This window comes from Cetorhinus maximus, chromosome 1 (genome assembly GCF_964194155.1).
Source record: "Cetorhinus maximus chromosome 1, sCetMax3.hap1.1, whole genome shotgun sequence".
Lineage (NCBI taxonomy): Eukaryota > Metazoa > Chordata > Chondrichthyes > Lamniformes > Cetorhinidae > Cetorhinus > Cetorhinus maximus.
In genome coordinates, this window is record NC_135879.1 from 231,184,778 (window position 1) to 231,208,569 (window position 23,792).

Below are 23,792 nucleotides of genomic sequence, written 5' to 3' on the forward strand. Positions count from 1 at the left end.
CCCTCACAACCCCCCTCCTCCTCCTCTCCCTCACAACCCCCCTCCTCCTCCTCTCCCTCACAACCCCCCTCCTCCTCTCCCTCACAACCCCCCTCCTCCTCTCCCTCGCAACCCCCCTCCTCCTCTCCCTCGCAACCCCCCTCCTCCTCTCCCTCGCAACCCCCCTCCTCCTCTCCCTCGCAACCCCCCTCCTCCTCTCCCTCGCAACCCCCCTCCTCCTCTCCCTCGCAACCCCCCTCCTCCTCTCCCTCGCAACCCCCCTCCTCCTCTCCCTCGCAACCCCCCTCCTCCTCTCCCTCGCAACCCCCCTCCTCCTCTCCCTCGCAACCCCCCTCCTCCTCTCCCTCGCAACCCCCCTCCTCCTCTCCCTCGCAACCCCCCTCCTCCTCTCCCTCGCAACCCCCCTCCTCCTCTCCCTCGCAACCCCCCTCCTCCTCTCCCTCGCAACCCCCCTCCTCCTCTCCCTCGCAACCCCCCTCCTCCTCTCCCTCGCAACCCCCCTCCTCCTCTCCCTCGCAACCCCCCTCCTCCTCTCCCTCGCAACCCCCCTCCTCCTCTCCCTCGCAACCCCCCTCCTCCTCTCCCTCGCAACCCCCCTCCTCCTCTCCCTCGCAACCCCCCTCCTCCTCTCCCTCGCAACCCCCCTCCTCCTCTCCCTCGCAACCCCCCTCCTCCTCTCCCTCGCAACCCCCCTCCTCCTCTCCCTCGCAACCCCCCTCCTCCTCTCCCTCGCAACCCCCCCCCGCACCCACCCTCCGGCCCTACCCTCCTCCCATCCATCCATCCCCCTCCTCATAGGATGGGGGTGGGACAGGCTGAGAGGATATTTGACAGAGGTACGCAAAATCATGAGAAACCTGGGCAGAGTAGATTGGGAAAAACTGTTCCCATTTGTGAAAGGGACGAGAATGAAAGTGCACAGATTTATGGTGATTGGCAAAAGAAGCAATGGCAACGTGAGGAGAAACATTTTCACCCAGCAAGTGGTTAAGATCTGGAATGCACTGCTTGAGAGTGAGGTGGAGGCAGGTTCAATCAGAGTATTCAAGGGAATTAGTGTTATCTGAAAAGGAAGAACGTGCAGGGTTACGGGGAGAAGGTGGGGGAATGGCACGAAGTGAATTGCTCATTCAGGTAGCCAGTGCAAATACAGTGGGTTGAATGGCCTCCTTCTGTGCTTTAACAGTTCTGATTCTGGGAGGTCATTAAGCCTCGGACTAACCTTTCTTAAACTTCATTCAGTGATCTTTGAAATTGCTTATCTCTGTTCGGCTCTTATTTTCTTTCACCTGTTGGACAGGATCCAGATAGCACGACATGTGCCAAACCTCCTTAAGTGAACTGGTGAAACACAATTGCCTGCTCCTCAAAGAGATTACTCTTTGAGGAGCAGTTTAAAAACAAAGCAGGAATAAGAAATGCCACTGGACCCAACAAAACAAGTCTTGCTGCAGGGCAGTGCTCAAACTTCTCAGAGGGGAGTAACAGCTTGGTAAGCAGAGAGAGTGCAGCTGGTGTATCGGTAGAGAGTGTCTGATAGATCTTTGGATGCTTTTCACAAATGGACATTACATTGTTTCTACGTAATTTGATTAAGCCTCTTTGCCATGGAACCACTTGTATTCAGCATAACTGAAGGGACCCATCCTAATGGATGGGGGAAATAGGCTGAGACTTCATTTCACTAAATGTGATGTTGCATGTTTGGAGCAAGACCCAAGCTTTTGGAGTGAAAATGTGCAGAATGCAAATAATATATATTCAATATTTAAAAAATCTTTGATTTTATGTCATGCAGGGTGGTGATTGTTGGGGTTTTATAGTGACTGTGTCTCAAGGCTTAATACCTAGTTCATAGTTCATATTAATATTTTAGAGGTGACATTTAGATCTGGGAAGATTAAAGTTTAACTGTAATAACTAGGATAATGCAACTAAAGTAGCTTGGGGTCTATTACACTTAAAAGGCCATGTTGACAAAAGGTGTTAACAGCTAGAAAGGTAACAGCAGGTAGGCTTACGTAGCTGGAGTTGTAATGTCTGCACCGCCTGCAAACAAGTGCAGTCCAGAGATGTTTTATTTGTGAGTTGGAGCTAAACTAGTTTAAAAGCATTCACTGAACCCTGAAAGGCTACATCGGCATAGAGGTGGGTGGAGCTTAAGAAGGTTCTCTGCGTGTGTTTGCTGGGAGGGGAGGTTAGTTGTAGCTTGGACCTCATGTGGTTTGCAACTCGCAGAGAAGCCCTGGGAGCTGTTAGCAGACAGAGGGAAGTCCTGGGGCGCTGAGAAAACAATGTAAGGTCGCTGGTTCTATGCTGGAGGCAGTTAGGATTCAGGAGAAGTCCTGGGAGCTATTTATGGTTAGTGCAACTGGGAGATTGGAGTTTGGAGAAATCCAGGGGTGGTGAAGCTTTCTGAATCCTGTGGAACATAGTCTCAGGTGAAGAGATTGCACCTTTGGGAGGTAGGCAGTCTCCTCAGTGGTCATTGACGTCTGGGTGGTTGCTGAGAATTCTGGCACCTGTCTTGGTTGCATTTGCCATTAATGTGCAGTGTGGTGCGTTCGAACACAGTTTGCCTGTTAATTCTTTACCACGTTAATTCTGAATGTTAGAGTATAAGATAGGTATTGTAGATTGTATAGTAAAGTTTATCTTATTTAAAACCATGGCACCTTGTGGATTTATTTTCAAGTATCTGGGATTTCAAACTTTGTCTACATTAAACAGAAAGTTACTGGTCCCTAACCTAAATGTGAGGTTTTACAGTGAGAATGTCTCTCAAGGCTTTGTCATTACTCGACTTATTTAACACAGTACTAATATACTATTAGGCCATTGCTTAAATGCTGGTTTCTTTTTCATTTTGTGCAGTGCCCATTTTGCAACACTAACGTAACACTACAAATTCGTTTCACCAGTAGTGATGTGTTTAACTATCAGTCAGAAGTTGCAAGTTGAAATTGCAAGAGCAAAGAGCAAAAAAACTCTTAAGAAGTGACATTCAGAAAAGAACAAAGAACATGTCAATACTTCGGCTATTTGATCAGAGCTGGAAAACTACAGAGATCTCTTGAGGGCAAAGTGGAGTGCAGCTGAAAGAGGGGTCGACCTAGGCGCAATTGCATGACACATGTCAGAGTGGCTGTGGATGAGCTACAGCGGATGTATGAGGATGGTGCAAGACAGGCGGGCATAACATACCGTGACAGCAGATCTCCTGCGGGGAGTAGCTCCAAGCAGCAGCAAAGCATAGCAGGAACATGACTGCAGACAGGGCAGAATTGGCATTTAAAAGAGGGCTTGTTGCTTACAAGCAGGGGGCTGAGGGATATGGGTGAAGGGCAGAAAAAGATGAGTGGGAGAAGGCTCGATGGAGCATAAATATTGGCCCATAACAGGTGGGTCTTTATAGCTGTAGATTCTATGTAATTCTGATGTATCGTTTAAGACGTTCCCTGCAGACACAATCCAAGTTTAGAAGGGCAAACTTGACAATGTATGATGGTGAGCTGTTGTCTACGTAGATGTTACGGAAATCGTACTAGTTAGTCTTACTGAAATTCATTTGACCAATTTTCTATTATCACAGTGGATAATAGCAGGCATGTGACTTTTTGATGAGAAAACTTATTTGTCAGAGCACCTCATCTTGCGTTTATCCTGCTTGTATCTGCTGGCAGATCCCTGGTTATTGTAAGCATGATGGATGGGCGCATTGCAGCATTGGATCCAGAGAATCATGGGGCCAAACGCTGGGAGCTCGATGTGGGCGCTGGTTCTTTAGTCTCAGCCAGTCTCAGTAAGCCTGAGGTAAGAGAAAAATGCTGTTGTCTCTAACATGCTGCCAACTTCCACCTCCACAACATTGACCATCTCCATATCTGCTTCAGCCAATCTACCAAAACCCACATTGATGCTTGTGTTACCTCCAGGCTCAACCATCCCAAAGCTCTTCTGCCTACTCATTCTCTATGAACATCAGCTCAATCACAGCTCTGCTGCCCTCATCCCATCCTGATCTAATTCACCGTTATCCATCACCCTGAGGTCACTGACCTACGTTGGATAACCAGCCCCACAAAAGCTTCAATTTAAAATTCTCATCCTCGTGGCCTCATCCCTCTTTATTTCTGTAACCTTTTCCTGTCCAGCTCCCCAAAAGAACTGTATCCCATCAACTTTGGCCTGTTGTGAATACACCATTTCTTGTTGTCTGTGCCTTCAGCCTTTAGTCTTTAGTTACTCCTAATATCTCTTCCTTTGGCTTTGCATCAATTTTCCATCTGCAAAGCTTCTTCGATTTTTTTTTTTAATGTTAAAGGTACTATGTAAACTCTTTGAGAATTCTCCTATACCTGTTTTGTTTTTAGTTTGTTGGCACATTGCATAAATTGTAGTATTAGCTAGATCAGTTGGGTAATGCTTTCAACCCTGAATCAGGAAGTTGTGGTCCGAAGCAAGTGATTAGGGAGGCAAATGTAATGTTGTCGTTTATTGCAAGGGGAATGGAATGTAAAAGTAGGGATGTTTTGCTACGCTTGTACAGGGCCTTGGTGAGACTGCATCTAGAGAACTGTGTACAGTTTTGGTCTCCTTATTTAAGAAAGGATGTAAATATATTAGAAGTAGTTCAGAGCAGGTTTACTTGACTGTTAACAAGCCCTGCCCCCCCAAAATCTCAGGTAGCCTCACAAGGAATAGCTGGACAGACTGGGTCTGTATCCATTTGAGTTTAGAAGATTGAGAGGTGATCTTATTGAAACATATAAGGTCTTGAGGTGACTTGATAGGGTGGATGCCGAAAGGATGTTTCCCCTTGTGGGAGAGACTAGAACCAGGGGACACAGTTTTGAAATAAGGGGTCGCCCGTTTAAGCTAGAGCTGAGAGTTTTTTTTTTCTCTCTCATAGGATCGTAAATCTTTGGAGCTTTTCTTCAGAGGACAGTGGAAGCAGGGTCAATGAATATTTTTAAGGCAGGGATGGTTAGATTCTTGTCTAACAAAGGAATCAAAGGCTTGGTGGGGTAGGCGTGGGAATGTGGAGTTGAGGCCACAGTCAGATCAGCCATGATCTTATTGAATGGCGGCACAAGCTCGAGGGGTCAGATGTCCCACTGCTCCTAATTCGTATGTTTGTATGAAACCTTACTGCAGGACTGGAATATGTAATTAGGGTTACACTTCTTCAGTGCTGTTCTGAAGGAGATGTGATCGGGGTCCCAACTGCCTATTGGGGTTGGTATAGAAATTCCATGGCACCATTCAAAGGAATATCGAGAAGTTACCTGATGATTTGTTCAATGCACGTCGGTCAACCGGCACTACCAACACTAGCAACACCTGGTCATTGACCTCATTTTCTATCTATTGGATCTTCTGTGGTTGAATTTCACACTGGCTAAGAAACTGGAACAGAAGCACAAAATATGGGTGCTATTTGAAATTGATAACATTTTCTTTATCTCACTCCTATTCCATGCCATGCGCGCACACTCCTGTTCACTTCTGCTTCTGCCTGTCACTTTGGCACGTAGCCGAGCGTGGTGATCCGTGGTTTCAGTGCAAAATTAACCTTTGGGAGGGGTTGAGAAAACAGTAGTCCTGCCTACCTGTTATGATTAAGGGCCTTGTAGGCTGTTTCAAGAAGGGTAGGACATTTCTTTCTTTTTTCCCTTTCTTCCTCCATCAACAACATTGAAGAAATGCCTGATCTTCTCACTGCTGTTTGAGAGATCTTGGCGGGCATAATATGATTACTGTGTTTCACCGTGAAATAGTCACCGCACTCTAACTATATAGATAATTCAATTTGTATAGAGTGCTCAAAAATTAATCAGTTGTAGACCTTGTTTAGCAAACAGTTTTAGGAGGGGAGCAAAGAAAGAAAGGTGATGCTGTGGGTCATGATCCAAAAGCAAACTTGTGGGACTCCCCTTGGAAGACTCATTTGCATGGTGTTTTCCTGCTCCCAGCCTGAAGTGAATCCGGGCAGAGTTGTTTTTGTGTTGTAGTGGGCTGTTTGAAACCATGCCATCAGAAGCTGGCATTATTAGCAAGGGTTTCACACAATATCAAAGCAGCCTTAAACTGTTCCTGAGGGTATCCCCAATTGTTTTTTTCTGGGCCCCTTGATCCTGTGCAACCTTCCTTCGCATTGGCATTTCCTTTTGTGAGCCCTTAAGATTAAATATTCTGCTTTCCTTTTTCCCTCACCCCCAGACCCACTGAGGAACCTGCGTTATCATATGGTTCTCTTCATGGCATCCCAAAACATTCAGTGTTAATGAAGGGCTTTTTCCCTTTAAAATGTAGTCACTGTTGTAATGCATTATGCAGAATGTAGCTGTCCCAGAAATGTGGACTGCTTACCTTGACCAGTGGCAGATTACAATATAAATTGGGGAAAGCCGTGGACTGAGATTAGGTGCTGGTGTGTAAAAGTGCCAGTTCACCTGTCTTTTATAAGTTTGATCAGAGCTGACTCTTGTTCTCAAAGGAGAAAGCATGGAGTCTGAACAACAAAAAAGAGTTTGTGGTGCTTGTCCACACTTGAAACCCACCCACACCATTGTGCTGTCTCTCCCTCAGCCAGCTGTAAGAATTTTGTTCTCTGTGACGGGTATTTTTGTGTTCAGGCACTGGCACAGATGGAAATGCTGTAATAAATGGACTAACAGTTTTCTTTTAATGAGTAGCCAATAATCCAATTCTCATTGGAGGGCAGCATCATGACCCAGGTACCTGACTAACAATGGCATCATATAGAAATATCCACTAATCTGATCAGGATCAACTTCTTCTGAAGTTGGATTAATGCCTAATACATCTAGTTAAGTTTTGAGTTACATCATCTGTGTTGTGAACTTGGAGTAAATGCTGAGGCAAGTTTTCATACAATAATGTGATTGAGTAAATGCTCGAGTGGTTCCCATTAGCATTGAAATATCTATCTTTCAAGTTTATTCAGGGCAATGAGAACACCAGAGTATCGTTTAGCTTTTTGTCATAAATGGTTCAAGTTATAAGATTAGGCAAAGAAACCAGATATTTGATATTGTGCACTAACATGCAAGTCTTGGCTCTCAAAGTTCATTGTTATTTTCATATTTGTTCAATGGCCTGGTAGTGCTGCCATCTCCTATAGCAATTTGCAGTATAGAAGGAGTATTCCAAAGTTGATCCCACTCTACTCATCACCCTGCAAATGCTCTGCTAGAAATAATTATCCAATTGTCCAAGTGTCTTTGCAGCAATCCTGCAAATCTGTGTAAAGAAATGTCTCCTTACCTTACTGGTTCCCATGGTACCAATTATCAAGTCATTACTTGATAATTCATTAACCTCTATCCATATTTTTCACTTTTCTATTCTCCCTGACTCCCAAACCCCAAAAGAAAATGTTTCCCTGTTGATTCCAACAAACTTTTTTTTAATCAATTTTAAACTCTGAAACCTTCTCTTGTCCTTTTTTTCTCCAGTGGATGTAATACACATATCTCTGATCTCTTCTGATAATGATAGTTTTACATTACTGATGGAGAGCACCTCAAGAGGGAAGACAAATCTTCCCAGCTACCAGCCTTCAATTATGCTGAGGCAAGAGTGCTCCATTAAGGCAAATATGAAAGCATTTTACGGTCTGAATTTACAATGAGGCTCATTTTCACTTGACAGATTGCAAGTAATGTTTGCACCACACGAGTACCGACAATGATAATCTCCCACAAGAGAGTCTAACCATCTCCCTCATGGTTCAATGGCACTACCATCGCTGAATCCCCCATCAACATGCTGGTGGTTACCATTTGGCTAGAAACTTGAATTAGACCAGACACACACACTGTGGTTACAAGAGTTGGTCAGGCTTTTGGAATTCTGTGGTGACTTCTCACCTGACTTCCCAAAGTTTTTCCAAGGCACAACTCAGGGGTATGATAGTGTACTCCTCACTTGCCTGGATGAGTGCAGTTCCAACAGCACTCGAGAAGCTCAACACAACTTTGGACAAAGCGGCTTGCCTAATCAATACTCCATTCACCATGTCAACATTCACTGGCATCACCACCAGCACACAATGGCAGCAGCGTGTGCCACCTAGTAGCAACTTGTCAAGGCTCCTTTGAGAGCTCTTTCCAAACCTGCGGCCTGCCTCCACCTGCAAGTTCCCCATCAAGTCTCTCACCATCCTGACTTGGAACTATATTGCCATTCCTTCACTGCTGCTAGATTAAAATCCTGGAACTCCCTTCCTAACAGCATGGTGTGTGTACCTACAGCAGTTCAAGAGGTTGGCTTGCCGCTATCTTGTTGAGGGCAATTGGGAATGGGTGTAAATGTTGGCTTTGCCAGCAATGGCCACATCCCATGAACAGTTTAAAAAAAAAAATCACCAGTTTCAAAATGACCCCAGGCGAAGAGGGCTCAGCACTTGGAATTTTATGGTCCGCATGAGTGAACTGCAAAAATATTGTGAAATTTAATATGCCTGCTAATAATACGAAACACTTGTAAAATACTTGCAAAGTTCTTAATTCAAAACCATAGATATTGAGGTTTTACCAACTCCTTGGAAGCTAGGCTTTTAATGAAAATGTGTGATTTCAGTATTGACTGTGAACCAGTGTCCCTTTTATTATCTTGGGGAATAATCCTATCAGTGCCTCATGATGACCCTCTCTCTGACTTTTACAGCAGCTATACAGATTTCTTAACTTTGTTTTGTGGCAATATATATTCACATTTGGGGTTGCTTTTGTGATGTCTTGAAGTGCTTGGCCTCAGTTTGTTTAGAACTCACTTTGTCCAATGGCCCCTGTATCACAGGTCAACAGACCCTTTGGCTAAAAATTACTCAAGTTTATTTCAGTAGCTTGGAAGGCATTGATTTTTGTTTTGTTATTTGACTGTTGTTGATCTCTGGTGATGGCATATTCTGATGTGGCAATGTACACCATCCAAGACAAAGAAGCCTGCTTGATCGGCAACATCTCCACCAGTTTAAACATTTCAATCCCTCCAACACCGGTGCATGCTGGCAACTGTAATCTCTCCTGTGACATATATAAAGTTATGTCAAGACTCTGTGTGGCCAGTGTTTGAAAGGTAATGGCATGGACGGGAGTTGAGGGGCCTCCACAATGCACAGAGTTACCAGGAAAACTTCCTGCACGTTGCAATGTGTTTGGGGCTGGGAGCAGGGGATTGGGTTGCAGAGGGAGCAGTTGCTGCAGTTAGCTGTCAGGATAGAATATAAACACAACCTCATGGTGATGTGCTGGTTTTCCATCGTTGTGACAAGGTTCAGGGTTTTTTATTTAATTCATAGAATATGGGGGTCACTGGCAAGACTATCATTTATTACCCCTGACAATACAACTGAGTGGCTTGCTATGCCATTTCAGAGGGCAGTGAACAGTCAGTCATATTGCTGTGGGTCTGGAGTTGCACATCGGCCAGACTGGGTAAAGGTGGCAGATTTCCCTCCATCAAGGACAGGTTTTTATAACAAACTGATTGTTTCATCATGGCCACCATTACTGAGACTGGATTTTCATGCCAGAATTATTTAATTAAATTAGAGGAATGTCATTGAAGATAGTTGGGCCTAGGACAGTAGGCTGAGCAACTCCTGCAGCATTGCCCCAGGCTGAGATGATTGGCCTCCAACAACCAAAACCATCATCTTTTGTGCTAGGTATGACTCCGGCCAGTGGAGCGCTTTCCTCTGATTCCCATTGACTTCCATTTTTACTCGGGCTTCTTGATGCCGTGCTTGGTAAAATGATATTGGGGGCAATCACTCTCACCTCTTGTCTGGCATTCAGCTCTTTTTTTTCATGAATTGGACCAAGGCTTTAATAGGGTCCTGGTGGAATCAAACTGAGCATTGGCAAGCACATTGCCATCAGTGCTATCACACAGCAATAATGTGAACAATCTCTTTCATTGCTTTGCTGATTGAGTGTACACAAATAAGGTAGTAATTGGCTGGATTGCACATTGCCAGTGTTGTAACTGTACGGAAACAGCTAAATAAGCCAAGTGACTTCAGGTTAATGATTGATTATTTTATCAACCAAATGCAGTTGAGCTGAATGGTTGGTGAGGCCACCTCTGTATGGTAAGTGATTCTACCATTGGTGGATGTGGGCTTGTATGTTTTCATGTTAAACAGTTGAGCCCATACTTGTTCCACTATCTTAAAGAAAAGCAAATTTTCTTGGCAACCTTGTTATGCTTTCATGTGGTATTACATGTGACTGCCTGCAAACAGTATTCTTGTGACTTTGAGCATTGACTCTGTTTGATTGAAGGACTGTTTTGCATTAATTAGATTGGTGCAAAGTCATTATATTCTGACATTCCAGTGCCTAGTGAGTTGGTAGATGAAGGTTATGGCCCCGCTTATCAACCCAGCAGACTTTCTCCACTCAGACCTATCCGGAAACCTTATCTCCATGTCTTTGTCTGTTTGTTTCCTACAGAGGGCGTTCGATTTCATAAATCCTCTTTGGCTGCTCAGAGGTACAAAGGTTGTCTTCTCAGTCTTGTTTGCTGTGATGCGGGTCAGGAGTGGAATTGAATAGGAAGGGGAGTTAAATCTGTGGCCTTCTCAATTAGTGATGTTGCACTTTGTCTCACAGTAACACCCCTTTGCTTAGCGAGTCAAATTGTCAAGTGAATATTGTAATTTTAACTGGCCTCTTATTGCTGTCCCTCATTATTCTGTTGACCTGCAACTGTACATATCACAGCTTCAATATGCTTGAAGACATGTACCATTGTGTTTCTTATAATGACCTTATTCTTGGTGCCTGAATTGCTTGTATTTTAAAATTTGGGCCTTCATTTCTAAATTTCTGTTCACTCACCTTCTCTGTAGCTAGTGGCCCTGAACAGATGGCTCCACAGCAGGTGACTACACTTGTGGGTCTGCTGGATAGTAAATGTTACAGAAGTGCTTGACCATGAGGTCATCCCAGTTGAGCCAACAACAAAAGCTATTTATACAGATCCTTTAATATAGTCCCTAAGAGTTTCACAGGAACGTTATCAAACAAATTTGACAGCGAACTGCATGATGCCCAAAAGATTAGTCAATGAGACAGGTTTTAAGGAATTTTTTTTATTCATTCACGGGATGTAGGCATCGCTGGCTGGCCCAGAATTTATTGCCCATCCCTAGTTGCCCTTGAGAAGGTGGTGGTGAGCTGCCTTCCTGAACCGCTGCGGTCCATGTGGTGTAGGTACACCCACAGTGCTGTTACGAAGGGAGTTCCAGGATTTTGACCCAGTGACGGTGTAGGAACAGCGATATATTTCCAAGTCTGGATGCTGAGTGACTTGGAGGTGGTGGTATTCCCATCTACCTGCTGCCCTTGTCCTTCTAGATGGCAGTGGTTGTGGGCTTGGAAGGTGCTGTCAAAGGAGGCTTGGTGAATTCCTGCAGTGCATCTTTTGGATGGTACATACTGTGTGTCGGTGGTGGAGGGAATGAATGTTTGTGGATGTGGTGCCAATCAAGCAGGCTCTTTGTCCTGGACTGTGTCGAGCTTCTTGAGTGTTGTGGGAACTGCATTCATCCAGGCGAGTGGGGAGTATTCCATCATACTCCTGACGTGCCTTGTAGATGGTGGACAGGCTCTGGGGAGTCAGGAGGTGGGTTACTCGTCACCCGATTCCTAGCCTCTGACCTGCTCTTGTAGCCACAGTATTTATATGGCTAGTCCAGATCAGCTTCTGGTCAATGGTAACCCTCAGGATGTTGATAGTGGGGGATTCAGTGATGGTAATGACATTGAACATCAAGGGGCGATGGTTGGATTCTCTCTTGTAGGAAATGGTCATTGCCTGGAAGTTGTGTGGCGCGAATGATACTTGCCACTTGTCAGCCCAAGCCTGGATATTGTCCAGGCCTTTCTGCATTTGGACATGGAATGCTTCAGTATCTGAGGAGTCGTGAATGGTGCTGAACATTGCGCTATCATCAGCGAACATCCCCACTTCTGACCTTATGATGGAAGGAAGGTCATTAGTGAAGCAGCTGAAGATGGTTGGGCTGAGGCACTACCCTGATGAACTATTGACCATCCCTAATTGCTCTTGAAGGTGGTGGTGAGCTGCCTTCTTGAACTGCTGGAGTCCATGTGGTGTCATACACCCACAGTGCTATTAGGAAGGGAGTTCCAGGATTTTGACCCAAAATGTCGTAAAGGTAGAAAGAGGAGATGGGAGGGAGTTGCAGAGTTTGGGGCCCAGGCACCTGAAGGCACAGCCATCAGCAGTGCAAGCAGTAGGGAGAGGAGGATCCTGGGACAGGTAGTCAGCAGCACCTATAGGACCTGGTCTATCTAGGGGATTTAGCAACTAGCCTATATTCAAGTAGGAGTAAGGGTAAAATAGAAGCAAGGACCCATACTCTGTTTAGTTAAGATATGTCTGGGGAGCTCAGTCCCATGATTTGCACATCCTGCGCTATGTGGGAAATCCTAGACCCTCCTGGCAGTCTGGATGACCATGTGTGTAGGAGGTGCCTCTGATTGGAGCAACTCGAGCTCTGGGTTTTGGAGCTTGAGCGGCAGTTGGGGCACATCACAGTTGTGCGTTCACAAGGCTGAGAGGTTGGTGGATAGCATGTTTCAGGATGTGGTCACCCTGCAGCTTAAGGAAGTGCAAGCAGAGAGGGAATGGGTGACCACCAGATAGGAGGGGACCAGGCAGGTAGTGAGGGAATCCCCGAGTGCATCTTGCTCGCAAACTTTTTTTCGGCCTTGGAAAACGGTGAAAGTGACGGCTCCTCTGTGGAGGTCAACCAGAGCCAAGGCCATGGCACTGTGGGTGGTCCAGCTGCTCAGGGCAGGAGGAAGAAGCGTGGAAGGGCAATAGGGGTAGGGGATTCGTTCATGAGGGGAGCAGAGAGGCACTTGCGCGGCTGACTGCAGGATGGTATGTTGCCTCCTGGGTGCCAGGGTCAAGGATGTTATGGAATGGCTGCAGGGCATCCGAAAGGGGGAGAGTGAACATCCAGAGGTTGTGGTCCACGTCGGGATCGATGACATCCGAAGAAAAAGAAATGAGGTCCTGTAAGCAGACTTTAGGGAGTTAGGTAGGAAATTGAAAAGCAGCACTTCAAAGGTAGTAATCTCGGGATTGCACCTCATTGCCACGCAGTAGTCAGCCTAGGAACACAAGGATAGAGCAGATGCATGCTGTGGCTGCAGGAGGGAGGGTTTTAGATACCTGGGGCATTAGGGCTGTTTCTGGGGAAGGTGGGACCTCTACAAGTTGGATGGGTTACACCTGAACAGGAACGGGACCATCATCCTCACGGGAAGGTTTGCTAATGCTGTTGGGGCGGATTTAAACTAAACTGGCAGGGGGATCGGACCCTGAAAAGTAGTTCAGAGGGGAGAGAAGAGGAATTAGAAGTTAAAACACTGAGTGAGCCTGGAAGGCAGCGGAAACATAGGCTAGGTAAGAAAGAAGTGAGTTTAGCAAGGCTAAATGGAATATAAATGCAAGGAGCCTGAGGAATAAGACAGACGAGCTGAAGGCACAGATAGGCATGTGGCAGTATGTTGTCATAGCGATGACCGAGACTTGGCTAAAAGGACAGGATTGTCAGCTCAACATTCTTGGTTATAGGGTATTCAGATGAGATGGAGAGGGGGATAGAAGAGGAGGGGGGTTGCAATATTGGTCAAGGAATCAATTATAGCAGTGAGGAGGGATGATATCTTGGAAGGATCATCAAAGGAAGCCACATAGGTAGAAGTAAAAAGCACAAGGAGCAAACACGCTATTGGGTGTGTACTATGTGTACTATAGGCCCCCGGAACAGTCAGGGAGAGATAGAAGATCAAATATGTAATCAAATTTCAGAGAAGTATAAGAATAATAGGGGATTTTAACTACCCAAATATTAACTGGGATAGTATTTGTGCAAGGTGGGGAGGGAGCAAAATTCTTAAGTTGCATCCAGGAGAATCTTTTTAGATAGTATGTAGAAAGCCCAACAAGGGAGGGGGCAGTTCTGGACCTAATATTTGGAAATGAGTCCAGGCAGATGGATGGCGTATCCGTAGGGGAGCATTTTGGAGATAGTGGCCACAACTCCGATTTAGGATAGTTATGGAAAAGGGTAAGGTTGGGCTGGGAATAAAAGTTCCAAACTGGGGAAAAGCTAATTTTACTAAGATGAGATGCAATTTGGCCGAAGTAGACTGGGAACAGCTACTTGCAGATAAAACTGTCAGAGCCGTGGGAGGCATTCAAGGAGGAAGTAGCGAGAGTACAGGGCAAATATGTTCCCGTAAAAACAAAGGGGGGACCAAGTTCAGAGAACCCTGGATGTCAAGGGACATAAAAGGTTAGGATTAAGAAAAAAAGAGAAGCTTATGGCAGAGTCCTTAGAGGAGTCTAAAAAGTGTAGAGGGGAATTTAGGAAATTAGGAAAGCTGAGAGTACATGAGAAAGGATTGGTGGGTAGAATAAAGGAAAATCAAAAGGGGTTTCTTAAATATATAAAGAGCAAGAGAATATCTTGGGAAAGAGTAGGGCCAATTAGGGACCATAGAGGTAATGTGTGTGTGGACCCGGAAGACTTGGGTGCAGTCCTCAATGAATGCTTTGCATCGGTCTTCACAATGGAAAAGGATGATACGGGTCTAGACATCAGGATGGAGGACTCTGAAGTATTAGAGGAAATTAACATAGAGAGAGAGGAGATACCAGTGGTTTTAGCGGCCTTAAAAGTGGATAAATCCACAGGCCCAGATGAGATGTATCCCAGGCTGTTGAGGGAAGCAAGGGAAGAGATATCGGGCCCTGGCAGTAATTTTCAAATCCTTTCTGGCCACAGGTGAGATGCCAAGAGAACTGGAGTACTGCTAATGTTGTCCCATTATTTTTTTTTAAAAAAAGGGAGGAAGGGATAGACCAGGAAATTACAGGCCAACCAGGCTAATCTCAGTGGTGGGGAAATTACTAGAAAGAATTGAGGGACCGAATATATCTGCACTTGGGAGAGACATGGATTAATCAGGGATAGTCAGCATGCATTTGTTAAGAGGAGGTCATGTTTGACAAATTTGATCGAATTTTTTGAGGTAACCAGAAGTGTTGATGAGGATAAAGCATTTGATGTGGTCTACATGGACTTTAGCAAGGCTTTTGATAAGGTCCCTCATGGCAGACTGGTCAAGAAAATAAGAGCCCATGGATCCAAGGCAAAATGGCACATTGGATCCAAAATTGGCTGAGAGGCAGGAAGCAGAGGGTGATGGTAGAGGGATGTTTCTGTGACTGGAAGTCTGTTTCCAGTGGGGTTCCGCAGGACTTGGTGCTGGGACCCTTGCTGTTTGTGGTGTACATAAATGATTTGGACTTAAATGTAGGGGGTATGATCAAGAAGTTTACAGATGACACAAAAATTGGTAGGGTGGTAGATAGTGTGGAGGATAGCTATGAACTGCAGGAGGATATCAATGGACTGGTCAGGTGGGCAGAGCAGTGGCAAATGGAATTCAACCCGTGAGATAATGCACTTGGGGAGGGCTAACAAGGCAAAGGGTTACACAATGAATGGTAGGACCGGAAAGTACTGAAGATCAGAGGGACCTTGGTATGCATATCCACAGATCCTTGAAGGTAGCAGGGCAGGTAGAAAAGGTGGTTAAGCAGGCATATGGGATACTTGCCTTTAGCCGAAGCATTGAATACAAGAGCAGGGAAGTTATGCTGGAACTGTATAAAACTCTGGTTAGGCCACAACTGGAGTACTGCATGCTGCTCTGGTCACCACATTACAGGAAAGATGTGATTGCACTGGAGAAGATGCAGAGGAGATTTACCAGGATGCTGCCTGGGCTGGAGGGTCTGAGCTATGAGGAAAGATTGGATCGGCTGGGGTTGTTTTCCTTGGAGCAGTGAAGGTTGAGGGGGGACCTGATAGAGGTGTATAAGATTGAGGGGCATAGATAGGGTGGATAGGAAGGCACTTTGTTTCATTAGCAGAGGGGTCAATAACCGGGGGACATAGATTTAAGGCAAGATGTAGAAGGCTAAGGGGGGAGCTGAGGGAAAGTTTTTCACCGAGGGTGGAGGGAGTCTGGAACTCACTGCCTGAAAGGGTTGTTGAGTTAGAAACTCTTCTAAGATTTAAGAAGTATTTAGATATTCACTTGCGCAACACAACCTCCAGGGCTATGGGCCCAGTGCTGGAAAATGGGATTAGTGTCGTCAGATCTTTTTTACCAGCACAGACATGATGGGCTGAATGGCCGCCTCCTGTGCTGCAAAAGTCTGAGCCTCAGTCTATAAAATTGGTAAAAACAAAAAACTACTGCGGATGCTGGAAATCCAAAACAAAAACAGAATTACCTGGGAAAACTCAGCAGGTCTGGCAGCATCGGCGGAGAAGAAAAGAGTTGACGTTTCGAGTCCTCATGACCCTTCAGCAGAAGGGTCATGAGGTCTCGAAACGTCAACTCTTTTCTTCTCCGCCGATGCTGCCAGACCTGCTGAGTTTTTCCAGGTAATTCTATAAAATTGGTGATGCTCGAGAGGCCAGAATTGGAGTGCAGATATCTTGAGGGTTGTAGGGTTAAAGATTAGAGGTAGGAAGTGGCAAAGCTGCTTGAGAACAAAGATGAGAGAGTTTTAAAATCTGTGTGCTCCTTTATGGCCCCTGGAATGCTGATTTCAATTCTGCTGTGAAATTGAATCCCTCTTGACATGTGCAATTTATTGAAGATCTAATTATATAAACTCCACTTCATTAGCTAAGCTGAAATAGAGTTTTCTACAAGTCAAGTGGGTGCTGTTCTCCCACTCGTCGTATGGCTAGTCCCTGAAGCATTTCATCTAATGGGTGTCTCCGATGTTGCTGATATTCCCCCATTTCTGCTTCCTGCCATATAGTCTTGCGGATAAAAACAAAAAACTACTGCGGATGCTGGAAATCCAGAACAAAAACAGAATTACCTGGAAAAACTCAGCAGGTCTGGCAGCATCGGTGGAGAAGAAAAGAGTCGACGTTTCGAGTCCTCACGACCCTTCAACAGAACTGAGTATAGTTAGGAGAGGGGTGAAATATAAGCTGGTTTAAGGTGGGTGGGGGGAGAGAGAAGTTGAGGGGGTGGGGTGGTTGTAGGGACAAGCGAGCAGTGATAGGAGCAGATAATCAAAAGATGTCACAGACAAAAGGATCAAAGAGGTGTTGAAGGTGGTGATATTATCTAAGAAAATGTGCTAATTAAGAATGGATGGCAGGACACTCAAGGTACAGCTCTAGTGGGGGGTGGGGTGGAAAGACTGACAAGGTATTACAGTTGTAGATTTTAAAATAATGGAAATAGGTGGGAAAAGAAAAATCTATATAAATTATTGAAAAAAACAAAAGGGAGGGGAAGAAACGGGGTGGGGATGGGGGGAGGGGGAGTTTAAGATCTAAAGTTGTTGAATTCAATATTCAGCCCGGAAGGCTGTAAAGTGCCTAGTCGGAAGATGAGGTGCTGTTCCTCCAGTTTGCGTTGAGCTTCACTGGAACAATGCAGCAAGCCAAGGACAGACGTGGGCAAGAGAGCAGGGTGGAGTGTTAAAATGGCAAGCGACAGGGAGGTTTGGGTCTTTCTTGCGGACAGACCGCAGGAGTTCTGCAAAGCGGTCGCCCAGTTTGCGTTTGGTATCTCCAATGTAGAGGAGACCGCATTGGGAGCAACGAATGCAGTAGACTAAGGGGAAATGCAAGTGAAATGCTGCTTCACTTGAAAGGAGTGTTTGGGCCCTTGGACGGTGAGGAGAGAGGAAGTGAAGGGGCAGGTGTTGCATCTTCTGCGTGGGCATGGGGAGGTGCCATAGGTGGGGGGGTTGAGGGGTAGGGGGTGATGGGGGAAGTGGACCAGGGTGTCCCGGAGGGAACGGTCCCTACAGAATGCAGACATGGGGGGTGAAGGGAAGATGTGTTTGGTGGTGGCATCATGCTGGAGTTGGCGGAAATGGCGGAGGATGATCCTTTGAATGCAGAAGCTGGTGGAGTGATAAGTGAGGACATGGGGGACCCTATCATGTTTCTGGGAGGGAGGAGAAGGCGTGAGGGCGGATGCGTGGGAGATGGGCCGGACACGGTTGAGGGCCCTGTCAACAACTGTGGGTGGAAAACCTCAGTTAAGGAAGAAGGAGAACATGTCAGAGGAACTGTTTTTGAAGGTAGCGTCATCAGAACAGATGTGACGGAGGCGAAGGAACAGAGAATGGGATGGAGTCCTTACAGGAAGCGGGGTGTGAGGAGCTGTAGTCGAGGTAGCTGTGGGAGTTGGTAGGCTTGTAATGGATATTGGTGGACAGTCTATCATCAGAAATTGAGACAGAGAGCTCAAGGAAGGGAAGTGTCAGAGATGGACCATGTGAAAATGATGGAGGGGTGGAGATTGGAAGCAAAAGTAATAAATTTTTCCAGGTCCCGACGAGAGCATGAAGCAGCACCGAAGTAATCATCGATGTACCGGAGAAAGAGTTGTGGGAGGGGGCCGGAGTAGGACTGGAACAAGGAATGTTCCACATACCCCATAAAGAGACAGGCATAGCTGGGGCCCATGCGGGTACCCATAGCCACACCTTTTATTTGGAGGAAGTGAGAGGAGTTAAAGGAGAAATTGTTCAGTGTGAGAACAAGTTCAGCCAGACGGAGGAGAGTAGTGGTGGATGGGGATTGTTCGGGCCTCTGTTCAAGGAAGAAGCTAAGGGCCCTCAGACCATCCCGGTGGGGGATGGAGGTGTAGAGGGATTGGACGTCCATGGTGTAGAGGAGGCGGTTGGGGCTAGGGAACTGGAAATTGTTGATGTGACGTCAGGTGTCAGAGGAATCACGGATGTAGGTGGGAAGGGACTGGACAAGGGGAGAGAGAAGGGAGTCAAGATAACGAGAAATGAGTTCCATGGGGCAGAAACAGGCTGACACGATCGGTCTGCCGGGACAGTTCAGTTTGTGGATTTTGGGTAGGAGGTAGAAGCGGGCCGTCCGAGGTTGGGCGACTATCAGGTTGGAAGCTGTGGGAGGAAGATCTCCAGAGGAGATGAGGTCAGTGACAGTCCTGGAAACAATGGCTTGATGTTCCGTGGTGGGGTCCAGGGAGAGGTAGGAGGAACTGTCTGCGAGTTGACGCTCAGCCTCCGCGAGGTAGAGGTCAGTGCGTCAGTTTCGGACCTCGTCACTTAGCCCCTCTCGCTTTAAACTGCTGCCAATTCTGATCTGGCTTTAACTCGTGATGTGCGTTTGGGAGATGCAGAGGCTGCGGCCCCTGTAGTTGCTGCTCCCATGTGCAGCCTGCAGACTGCCTTCCTACACTGGACCCTCTTTTTGGTACCGCCTCTGCTGCAGGGGCTGCTGCTCTAGTTTTGTGGGTGTTGATCGCCCTCTGCTGGTCTTTTCCAAGGAGCCATTTGTGTTCCTTGATTGTGAATGTTAGTCTGGTCTGCAGCCACATGGGGTCTCACAACTGGGTCTGACCTCCTTTTCCGATGTCCACATATGTGTGTATTTCCAGCAGCAGTTACTGAAGGGCAGCCAGTTAGAAATTTTAGCTAGAGATTTTACTTTTCCATCTCTAACCCAGGTGTATAGAGGTCAATTGTCGCAGCCCTACGACATGCCAGTTAAGATTAACTAAAGTTAAACAAACCAAAGACTGAGTGTTGAGCTCTTCTCATCCATATTGCCTAGTTACTAACTGAGAATTGGAGTGGTATGTATTCTTTGAAGAGAACTGGGGAAAGCATGCATCATTGCACTGCTCTTTACCTCGGGGGTGGGAATTTTCCAATATTTGGCAGAAGTCTGATTTTTGAATCGTTGAATTGTGCCCTTTTATTTTGGTTTCTGACCTCGTCACTTAGCCCCTCTCGCTTTAAACTGCTGCCAATTCTGATCTGGCTTTAACTCGAGATGTGCGTTTGGGAGATGCAGAGGCTGCGGCCCCTGTAGTTGCTGCTCCCATGTGCAGCCTGCAGACTGCCTTCCTACACTGGACCCTCTTTTTGGTACCACCTCTGCTGCAGGAGCTGCTGCTCTAGTGCAGGACAGCTGGATCCTCTCGCCCAGTCAGAGGCCCCGTTACCGATGGAGCAACTTGACCCTGACCCAATCGCAACCTGCTGCTTTGCTTCAGGCTCTAGCCCTGGAGGAGTGGAGGGGGGTAGATTTCAGCCAACTGTGTTCTCGACCACATTTGCCTTCGGCTGCTGCTTTGGGATGCTTCTGTTTCAGCTGACTGGGGACCCTGATGCTACCTAAGCGCCCAGTGAAGAGGCTGCACTTTGGACTGTCTGAGCCCCTGGGGCCTGAGCTCCTGTCCCCTGGGGAGATGGCTCGCCCTTCCCTGGTAGGGAGGATCCAGGTGGTGCCAGACAAGGAGGAACCGCAGCTGCCCACTGATGGGCAGTGATTAGGAGCCTAGCCTGGGCAAGGTGTGTTGGGAAGAGGCATGTGTGGGTAGGAGGAGATGGGCTTCACCGGGTCTTCTGTCACTATGCAATATGGAGAGTTTGGCTGAAACCTATGCGAGTACGTAAAGTATTTGTAAAAAAAAAATAATATTTTTTAAACACATTTTTGTATTTATGTACATGATATGGTGATCTATAATACGTGAACTTTAATAACGTACCAAATGTTACTATGCTGCATTATTGCTGTTTTATTTTTGCTGGTGTCTGAGGTGGCACTAATTTTCAGGAGTTTTTTTTATATATGTATTCATTCAGAAGATGTGGGCATTGCTGGCAAGGCTGGTCTTTGCCCCTCCCTAATTTCTCTCGAAGGTGGTGGTGAGTTAAAACCGGGGTCACATTCCAAAATAGTTTTGGAAGCACTGCTGTGATCCTTTGCTTCATTTCATATCTACATAATTCAGCTAGATCGTGTTCTGTTGCTTGTATGGACTTCATCCTGTAAACATGCATTTACTACGCTGCTGAAATGCTGAGGTCACTTTGGTAATTTTATACAAATATATTCGTCCAGGCAGCAATAGAAGGTAAACAAAGGGAAAACTAATGTTTCCTACCCACCTGAAGTGTAATAATTCCACCCATTTCAGGTGGCCTAGAAACACTTGCATTTCACTATGGAAAGTGCTATAATTGCATAAAAACAGAAAATGCTGGAGAAACTCAAGTCTGGCAGCATCTATGGAGAGAGAGAAAGAGTTAACACTTTGAGTCCGTATGACTCTTCATAGCTGAAGAGACGTAGAAATGTGATGGATTTTATGTTGAAGTGGGGGGTGGTGGAGCAAAATAGAAGGTCAGGGACAGGTGGGAGCTCAGGAGAGATTGACAAAGATGTCGTGGACACAAGGCAAAGTGTGTTAATGGTAGCATTAAAGACTAAGGAAGATGCTAGTTGTGGCATGAAAGGTAAGATAGCAGAATGTGTTAATAGCAGGACAAGGGTCAGCGCTTTGTGAAAGCACAACATAAGAACAAGGTACAGATAGCTCTATGCAGGGAGGGGGTTGGGGAAAAAAAGAATTAAAAAGATCAAAATGGAGGACAGAGTTCATGGTCTGAAGTTGTTGAACCCAATGAGTCCAGAAGGCTGTAAAGTGCCTAATTGGAACATGTGCTGTTCTTCCAGTTTGAAACATTGCAGCATGCCAAGGATGGACATGTGGGCATGAGAGCAAGATGGTGAATTGAAATAGCAAGGGACAGGGAGGTCTGGGTCACGCTTGTGGACTGAGCAAAGGTGTTCCGCAAAGTAGTCACCGTCTGCTTTGAGTCTCCCCAATGTCGAGGAGACTGCATTGTGAAGAGCGAATGCAGTGGACCAAATTGAAGGAGATGCAAGGGAAGCGCTGCTTCACCTGAAAGGAGTGTTTGGGGCCTTGCACGGTGGGGAGGGAGGAGGTAAAGCGGCATGTGTTACACATTCTGCAATTGCATGGGAAGATGCCCTGGGAAGGGATGAGGCAACCCTCCCAGAACCATGATCGGGTTCCCTTATCCTCACATTTCACCCCACCAGCCTCCGCATTCAAAGAGTCATCCTCCAGCATTTCCAGCATGATGCCACCACCAAATACATATTCCCCACTCTTCTCCTGTCAACATTTCATGGGACCTTTCCATTCAATGGACCCTGGTCCGCTGTTCCATCCCAACGCCTCATTCCCTTCCAGAGAGTGATGACAGAAGGATGCTTTAGTAACTGGAAGCCAGTGTCCAGTGGCGTACCACAGGGATCTGTGCTCGGTCCCCTATTATTTGTCCCCTATATATAAACAACATAGATGACCATGTTGGGGGTAGGATTAGTAAGTTTGCGGATGACACAAATATTGGCTGGGTGATTAACAGTGAGGTTGAGTGTCTTGGGCAACAGGAAGATATAGAGAGGATGGTCAAATGGGCAGATAAGTGGCAGATGGAATTTAACCCTGAAGAGTGTGAGGTGATACACTTTGGAAGGAGTAATTTGACAAGGAAGTATTCAATGAACGGCATGGCACTAGGTGAGGAACAAAGGGACTTTAGCGTGTGTGTCCATAGATCTCTGGAGGAAGAGGGGCATGTTAGTGGGGTGGTGAAAAAGGACACTTGCCTTTATCAATCGAGGCATAGATTACAAAAGTAGGGAGGTCATGTTGGAGTTGTATAGAACCTTGGTGAGGCCACAGCTGGAGTACTGTGTGCAGTTCTGGTCGCCACATTATAGGAAGGATGTGATTGCACAGGAGGGGGTGCAGAGGAGATTCACCAGGATGTTGCCTGGGATGAAACATTTAAGTTATGAAGAGAGGTTGGATAGACTTGGGTTGTTTTCGTTGGAGTAGAGAAGACTGAGGGGCGACCTGATTGAGGTGTACAAGATTATGAGGGGCATGGACAGGGTGGATAGAGAGCAGCAGTTCCCCTTAGTTGAAGGATCAGTCACAAGGGGGCATAAGTTCAAGGTGAGGGGGCAGGAGGTTTAGGGGGGATGTGAGGAAAAACGTTTTTACCCAGAGGGTGGTGATGGTCTGGAATGCGCTGCCTGGGAGGGTGGTGGAGGCGGGTTGCCTCACATCCTTTAAAAAGTACCTGGATGAGCACTTGGCACGTCATAACATTCAAGGCTATGGACCAAGTGCTGGTGAATGGGATTAGGTAGGTAGGTCAGGTGTTTCTCACGTGTCGGTGCAGACTCGATGGGCCGAAGGGCCTCTTCTGCACTGTGATTCTGTGATTCCCATGCAATCGCAGAAAGTGTAACACATGCGACTTTACCACCTTCCTCTTCACTGTCCAAGGTCCCAAACACTCCTTTCAGGTAAAGCAGCGATGAGGAGACTACTAGCACCACCTTTAGTCTTTGGCTACCATTAACTCTCCCTTTGTCTTGTGTCCATGACATCTTTGTCAGATCTCTCCTGAGCTCCCACCTATCCCTGACCTATTATGCTCCATCCAGCCCCCGTCAAAAGCATAAGATCCATCCGATTTCTACCTCTCTTCAGTTCTGAAGAAATATCATACAGACTCAAAACATTAACTGTTTTTGTCTCCACAGATGCTGCCAGATCTGCTGAGCTTTTCCAGCATTTTCTGTTTGTTTCAGATTTCCAGCATCTGCAGTATTTTGCTTTTATTATGCTATAATTACACGATTCCTTGTCACAAAAAACTTTCAGACCCTTTTGTCTGTTACCTTCAGTTGAAACTTTTACAGGAGGAGGGTCTCCATTGCTGGCTGCTAGGTTAGTGACAATTTGTACATCTTTACACCTTTTGCATCCTCTTCAGAATGACTC

The 23,792-nt window shown here is 46.3% G+C and overlaps 1 protein-coding gene and 1 long non-coding RNA gene across 2 annotated transcripts in view; both read left to right on the plus strand.

Moving 5' to 3' along the window:
- The window catches only part of LOC144687906 (uncharacterized), a 572,568-nt gene that overhangs the window by 494,632 nt on the left and 54,144 nt on the right, over positions 1-23,792 (plus strand). The gene's annotated exons all lie outside the window — the stretch shown is intronic.
- The window catches only part of eif2ak3 (eukaryotic translation initiation factor 2-alpha kinase 3), a 75,551-nt gene that overhangs the window by 845 nt on the left and 50,914 nt on the right, over positions 1-23,792 (plus strand). The window contains exon 2 of the mRNA XM_078554441.1: positions 3,684-3,813. Coding sequence (XP_078410567.1) covers positions 3,684-3,813 — 130 coding nt within the window. The remainder of the gene's footprint in view (positions 1-3,683; positions 3,814-23,792) is intronic.